The sequence below is a fragment of the Chelonoidis abingdonii genome, chromosome 11, assembly GCF_003597395.2.
Source record: "Chelonoidis abingdonii isolate Lonesome George chromosome 11, CheloAbing_2.0, whole genome shotgun sequence".
NCBI classification, from domain to species: domain Eukaryota; kingdom Metazoa; phylum Chordata; order Testudines; family Testudinidae; genus Chelonoidis; species Chelonoidis abingdonii.
This window is the reverse complement of record NC_133779.1, coordinates 19,504,070-19,511,181: the sequence shown is the minus strand read 5'-3', so window position 1 is coordinate 19,511,181 and position 7,112 is coordinate 19,504,070. Positions and strand designations below refer to the sequence as shown.

The 7,112-nt window shown below is 63.7% G+C and overlaps 1 protein-coding gene across 1 annotated transcript in view; it reads left to right on the top strand.

Annotated features, from left to right (window-relative positions):
• Positions 1 to 7,112, top strand: part of LOC116833821 (B-cell receptor-associated protein 31) — a 25,982-nt gene that overhangs the window by 2,756 nt on the left and 16,114 nt on the right. Inside the window, exons 3-6 of the mRNA XM_075070785.1 lie at positions 5,243 to 5,390; positions 5,561 to 5,696; positions 5,906 to 6,032; positions 6,377 to 6,477. Coding sequence (XP_074926886.1) covers positions 5,243 to 5,390; positions 5,561 to 5,696; positions 5,906 to 6,032; positions 6,377 to 6,477 — 512 coding nt within the window. The remainder of the gene's footprint in view (positions 1 to 5,242; positions 5,391 to 5,560; positions 5,697 to 5,905; positions 6,033 to 6,376; positions 6,478 to 7,112) is intronic.

Here is a 7,112-nt window from a genome sequence, read left to right as displayed (position 1 = left end):
CCCTGCCAGCCCATCTTGATCTATCCTCTATGAATTTATTGAGTTCTTTGTTTAATCTTGTTATGGTCTCGGCCTTCAGAATGGCCTCTGGCGAGGAGTTCCACAGGTTGTGTGAAGAAATACTTTGTTTGTTTGTTTGTTTGTTTTAAACCTGCTGCCTGTTCATTTCATTGGGTGGCCCCTAGTTCCTGTGTTATGAGAAAGAGTAAACAACACGTCCTCATCTGCTTTCTCGGCATCAGTCATGATTTTATAGACTCCTATCATATCCCCCCTTAGCCGTCTCTTTTCCAAGCTGAAAAGTCCCACTCTGACTAATCTCTCCTCACACGGCAGCCGTTCCAGACCCCTCATCAGTTCTATCGCCCTTTTCTGAACCTTTTCCAATTCCACTAGATCTTTTTTGAGACAGGGTGACCACGTCTGCCCGCAGTATTCAAGGTGGGGGTGAATCGTGGATTTATACAGTGGCAATGTGATATTTTCTGTCCTATTATCTATCCCAGGGGTTGGCACCTTTCAGAAGTGCTGGGCTGGGTCTTCATTTAGTCACTCTGATTGAAGGCGTCGTGTGCCAGTGACACATTTTAACCTTTCGGGAAGGCCTCTCTCTATGTCTATAATATAGAACTAAACGATTGTTGTATGTCAAGTAAATAAGGTTTTTTAAATGTTTAAGAAGCTTCATTTAAAATTAAATTAAAAGGCAGATCTCATCAGTTTAGCGTGACCCTTGCTCTTGCTTTTCCTTGCTGAGTTTTCCGATGTCTGGCACGGATTTGGCTACTTTAAGCTGCATGCAGGCTTTGGGGTGATCACTTGTTAACTGGCTCTGAGAGGGACAGATTTAATGTGTGAAAATATCCGCTCACACAGGTATGTGGAAATGCCTCTGAAGACCCCCGGAGTGGACCCCCTGCTGCTGAAATGCTGGCAAAGACCCCTGGAGCAGACCCCCCCACTGCCGAAATGCCGCTGAAGACCCCTGGAGTGGGCCGCTGCCAGCTAAGTAAAAACAAAATTTAAATAGGCACCTAAGGTGTGTGGCCCTGGGCGAGGGAATCGGGGAAATCGGCCTGACCCTGGCCCTGGGTCTGACCCAGTCTTGCTGTTCCTATGTTCTAAGCAGTGTCCATCTCGTTGCTGTGCTTGAAACGGCCTGTGAGTCAAATAGGTCGAGCGACAAGGACGTTCACAATTTGCACCCCTGCGTTTATCACATTATTAAGCTCTGAATTAGAAATTGGAGCACAGGTTTCTACATGGATGAAACAGTGAAATTTGGCTGCCGGGGGGCCAGTCTGATCTGCAAGTAACTTGACAAATCGCTTCTGTTTCCCGACCATGGTGGGAGCAGCATCTGTTGCCACACAAAATATTGTTCCGATGTCACCTCCTCACTCTTCACAATGGTATCTTCCCCCTATATTGAGCCATGCAGGGGTTTAGGCAACAAACTTCCTCTGGATTTCGTCGGAAGCACAAGGTCTTTCAACAACTGGCAAACATGGAAGGTGGTTTAGAGCCACGCTCTCCTCAGCTGCAGTGCTGAGCACAACCGGGTCTTGCAATGCTGCTTTTCCTGCATGTTTCCTGCCAGTTTGTGTGCGTGTCTGTCACGGGGTGTCCTGGCGATGCTCTGGAACTGCTCCCCACAAAGCCAGGCAGGACTTGGGGAGCCCCCTCTCCCTCGGAGCAGACTTGTTCAGGGCAGGAAGCTCACACAGTTTCACCTCCTGGGTCTCTCCTTGGAGCATTCAGCATCCTCTGCCCCTCCATGCACTTCCCACAGCGAGTCGCCCCAGCGGGGTCCTGGGGGGGCACAGGGTCCTGCCCCCCCACTTCGCAGTCAGACATGACTCTCAGCCAGCCAGTGACACAGAGGTTTATTTGATGACAGGAACAGGGTCTAACAGAGCTTGTAGGTACAGCAAACCGGACCCCTCGGCCGGGTCCATTCTGGGGGGCAGTGAACCAGACCCCCACGTCTGCCCTCACTCCTCGTCCCCAGTCAGCTCCAGACTGAAACCCCCTCCAGCCCCTCCTCTGTGCTCAGCTCCTGTCCCGGCCAGGGGTCTCCTGCCCCTTTGTCTCCAAACACTTCAGTTGGCACCTTGCGGGGGGGGCCAGCCAGCAGTTGCCAGAAGACAGGCCAGGCATTTCGTGCACTGGCCCCTCGCTCTTGCAGCAACCACACCTCCCTTCTCCCTTCACGTTCCAGGCCATGCGTGGTCCGCTTCCGGCCTGGTGCCGGTTTCTGTTGTTCGCGGCGACTCCTGCTCCAGCCGGTGGGCGGCTCAGGCTCAGTGGCTCTGCACGGACACACTCCCACCTGCGGGTGCAGCCGCGCCCGGCCCGGGAAACAATCCTGCAGGCTGCGGCCGGGGCCGTCAAACTGCGGAACGCACCTGAGAGCTGGAAGTGTTGCACCGGGTGGGCGGGCGCTGTGTGCGAGCGGGGTGGGACGGGGTGTGGGCGAGGCTGGGGCGTGGCACTGTGCGTGGGAGGGGCGAGGGGCTGTGCTTGGAGTGGGTGGCTTGTGTGGGGGCGGGGCAGGGCAGTGCTGTGGGGGTGGGGGTGGCAGGGGCTGTTCTTGGGCAGGACGGGTGCTGTATAGGGGGTGGGGTGGGGCGGGGGCAGCAGGCTGTGCGGGGGAGCGGGGGCTGTTCTGGGATGGGGTGGACGGGGTGTGGCAGGCCGGGGGTGGGCCCGTGTGCATTGGGAGGGCGGGGGGCTGTGCTTGGCTGGGGCGGGGGGCTGTGCTTGGGCGGTGGGCATTGTGTGGGGGTGGGGCAGAGTGGCGCTAGTGGTGAGGTGGGGGTGCGCTGCTGTGAAGGGGTGGGGGCAGGGCAGAGTGGCGCTGGGGGCCTGTGGTGGTGGGTGGCTCTTTCTTGGATGGGGTGGGCGTGTGTGTGGCGGTGGCAGAGTGGCGCTGTGGAGGGGGTGGGTGCGCTGTCTTTGGGGCGGCAGGGCGGGCCTGTGCAGGGGGGGCGGGTGTGTGTGGGGCGGCGGGGCGCTGTGCTGGGGCGCAGGCGGACTCTGGGGGGGTGGGAGACGTCCCGCGTTCCCCGGGACGGACTGGGGGGCGCTGCTCACAGGCCCTGACAATCTCCCCCCGGGTGGCCAGACAGAACTGTGAAATATCGGGGGAGGGGGTAACAGCGCCTATAGAAGAAAACGAGCCAAAATCGGCCTGTCCGATGCACCTGCCCCCCGCCCCTTTAGGGTCCTTGGAGGCACTTCCGGTGCAGCCCAGGAAGCCGCTTCCGCCTCGCTAGGTGTCATGCTTCACTTCCTGTCTCCGGCAGGGCTCTTCCGGCCCAGAGGGAACAGTTTCGCCCAATAGGGGCGGGTCTCCAGACGGAACTTCCGGTGATGGTGTGCCGCCGATTCCGCTCGGACGCGGGCGCTCTATGAGCGAATCGCCAGGAAGGGGCGGGCCTCCCGCTCTGTTCTATTTCCGGTGGGGGTGGGCGCACGACGCTCACTGGAACCACGCCGAGGAGCCGCGGTCTGGTAGGGGCTCCAGATAGTGACGCGCGGGGCTATGGGCGGGGCGGCTGCAGATAGTGACCGCGGGCGGGCTATGGGCGGCGCTGCCAGATAGTCGACCGCGGGCGGGCTATGGGGCGGGGCGGCTGCCAGATAGTGACCGCGGCGGGGCCAGGCTGCCAACCACTGGACAGGAGGCGGGCCAGGGGTGGCGGGCTGCAGGATAGTGACCCGAGGGCGGGGCCAGGCTGCAGATAGTGACACGCGGCGGACTATGGGCGGGGCGGCTGCCAGAGAGAGGATCGGGTGGGGCCAGGCAGGGAGGGCGCTGCAGGTAGTGCACGCGGCTATGGGCAGGGAGGGTGCGCGACGAGGGGCCGAAGGTGGGGCTATGGCAGGGAGGGGGCACAGGGATCTGTGGGCCGTCCTGTGGGGCACGGGGGCTATGGGAGGGAGGGGCGAGGAGGGGGCTGGGTGCGGCTTAGGGCAGGGGTGATAGGGCAGGAGGGAGCGATGGCGCCAGGAGAGGCTATGGGTGGTTCGGGTGGGGATTTGTTGGCACGCCGCTGTGGGCGCGGGGTGGGGCTATGGGCAGGAGGAGGTTACGATGGGCCGCAGCGAACCAATACGGCAGAGAGAGGGGCGGGCAGCCGTCGTGGGGCGCGGGGGCTAGGGGGGCTACGAGGGGGCCTGGGGCAGGAGTGATAGGCCAGGGAGAAGGGTGGGGCAGCCATCTGTGGGGTGCAGGGGTGCTATGGGGGAGGAAGAGGGCGGGCAGCTCATCTGTGGGCGCGGGGGTTCATGTTTTCCCTCCCCCAGCCCGCACGCGCCATGAGCCTGCAATGGACAGCCGTGGCCACCTTCCTCTACGCCGGAGGTCTTCGCCGTGCTCCTGCTGTGTCGCCTTATCTCCGCGCCAGTGGGGCCCCACCGGGCGCTTCGGGGGCTCTGGGTGGGCAAGGCGTCTCCCCCCTGCCCAGTTGCTGGGGGCTGGTCTGGCCTCCAGGCTCCCCTCTACTGGACCCTGGCTGAGTCACTCCTGTCTCTGCGTGGGACCCATATCCCTGGGGGCTGGGCAGGGCTGCCTGTGTGATTCTCTCCCACCCCCCAGATGGCCAAGAATCTTCCGTCCCGCCTGGTGCGACTGGTGTGACGCACGGCGAACACGTTCTCTGTGCTCATCGCATCGCGTGCTGCTGCTGCTGGGTGACAGCGGGGGGCGCTGTCCCTGGCAGGGTGCTGGGGGCACGGTTCGCTGGGACCAGGACTCCTGGTTCTCTACGCTCTGGGAGGGGACGGGAGCTGGTGGGTCGAAACAGGGGGGTGGGAGCTAGGACTCCTGGTTCTCTCCCTGGCTCTGGAGCAGGAGGGGGCTTGTGGGTCAGCGCAGGGGGCTGGGAGCCAGGACCCTGGGTTCTCACCCGGGCTCTCGGGAGGAGGAGGGGCGTGGGTCAGAGCACGGAGGGCTGGGAGCCAGGACTCCTGGTTCTCTCCCTGGTCTGGAGTGGGAGGGGGGCTGGTGGTCAGAGCAGGGGCTGGGAGCCAGGACTCCTGGGTTCTCTCCCTGGCTCTGGGAGGTGAGTGGGGGCTGGTGGGTCAGAGCAAGGGGGGCTGGGAGCCAGGACTCCTGGGTTCTCTCCCCGGCTCTGGGAGGGGAGTGGGGCTGGTGGGTTGGAGCATTGGGGCAGGAATCCGGACGCCTGGGTTCCGCTGCGCTGGTGCCTGGCCCGTTAACCCCTCGCTGCCCCAGACGCCGTGCGTGAGATCCAGAAATACGATGACGTGACGGAGAAGGTGAATCTGCAGAACAACCCGGGTGCGGTGGAGCATTTCCACATGAAACTGTTCCGGGCCCAGCGCAACCTCTACCTGGCCGGCTTTTCCCTGCTGCTCTCCTTGTGAGTAGGGGGCTGCCGGGGCTGCGGGGCGGGAGCCAGGGGCACTGGCAGGGCTGGGAGGGGGAGCAGGGGCTGTGGGTCAGGAGTGAGGAGCACCAGCAGGGCTCCCCCCCGGGGTTGCATCTCGGTCGCCGGCGCCATTAACCCCTCGCTGCCCTGGCTCCCCGCAGCCTCCTGCGCCGGCTGGTGACGCTCATCTCCCAGCAGGCCTCGCTCCTGGCCTCCAACGCTGCCTTCAGGAAGCAGGCGGAGGGCGCCAGTGACGCGGCCAAGAGATACATGGAAGACAACGACCAGCTGAAGCAGGTGGGCGCGGGACTCGAACCCACATCCTCCGGATCCCTGGGCCGCCAGCCCTTTGTGGATTAAAGCGGGCGCCCCGAGGGGGTTGGGCCCTATGGCTGTGGAGCTCTGGCTGGGTTATAGGGGTGCAGGGGCTGTGGGGGCCTGTGGCTGGCGAGCCCTGGCTGGGGACGTGGGGTCCAGCTGGGCTCACTTGTCCCCTCGTCCCCCAGGCGCTGAAGCAGGCCGGCGTGGATGTCGGGGAGCGGCCAGCTGAGGGGCCGGGGGCCACGGAGCAGAATGAGGCGCTGCAGGCAGAGCTCAAGCAGCTGAAGGAGGAGCTGGCCACTAGCAAGAGGGGTGAGGCTGGGGGGGGTTGCACCCCTGCAGCAACTCGGGGGTTAAATCCTGAGGGTAGCATTGGCCCCGGGGCCGCCCCGTGAATCCTGGCCTGGGGGCCTGTGAGCATTGGCCTGGCCTAAGACAACCCACATGGGGAAACTGAGGCAGCCCTGTGGCTGTGATCCCCCTCCCAAGGCTGGAGGCACTGCATGGCAGGAGCTCAGGCTCCCTGCACACTCAGGCAGCACCAGCCACGCTCAGAGCTGTTCACGCCAGCAGGTGCTGGCTCGGCTCTGCCCCCTCGGCCTGTTTCCTGCCTGGGGAGGGGCCCTGCTGGGGCTAACCTGGGCTGTTCTCCCCAGCTGCGGAGAAGGCGGAGAGCGAGGCGCTGGCCATGAGGAAGCAGGCCCAGGGGCTGACCCAGGAGTACGACCGGCTGCTGGAGGAACACGGCAAACTGCAGGTGAGGCAGAGGGGCGTTGGGGGGTGTGTGGGGAGGGTGGGAGTGGCCGGAGCCTGTGGTTTAGGACAGGGCTTGGGGGCCTGAGGAGCTGGATGCGTATTCCAGAGCTGGGGGCAGGGCTGGTGTCTGCCCCCCCCAGCTCAGCCAGAGCCCCACAGGCTCCCCGCAGGGGCAGTGCTGGCCTGGGAACTGCTGGTGCTGGTGGTAAGAGATCCGCTGGGCTAAAAATAGCCTGCCGGCAACTGGAGCAGTCAGCTGATTGGGGGGTACAGAGCAGTGAGGGGAGGTGGGGGGGCTGGGGCTGTGGGTCGGGAGTGAGGGGCACCAGCAGGGCTGGTTCCTGCCCCTCCCCCCCGTGCCCTGGCCCCGCCCGGCTGTGGGCTCCGTGCCCGGCCCCTCGTGACGCCTACGTGCAGGCAGGTGCGTCGGGCTGGCTCCCAGCCGGCGCGGTTGCCCAGCCCTGTCCCTGCTGCCGGGGTGCAGCTGGGTTAGCCCAGGGTGGGGCTCGGCTCCGCGGGGCCCCGGCAGCTGCTGGGGGACTTTTAACTTGCAGCGTGGGGGGAGGTTACTGGGAGGCTGCGGGGCTTCTGGCTGGGGGGTGGCTTCATGGGGGGAAGCAAGGGTCATGGACAGAG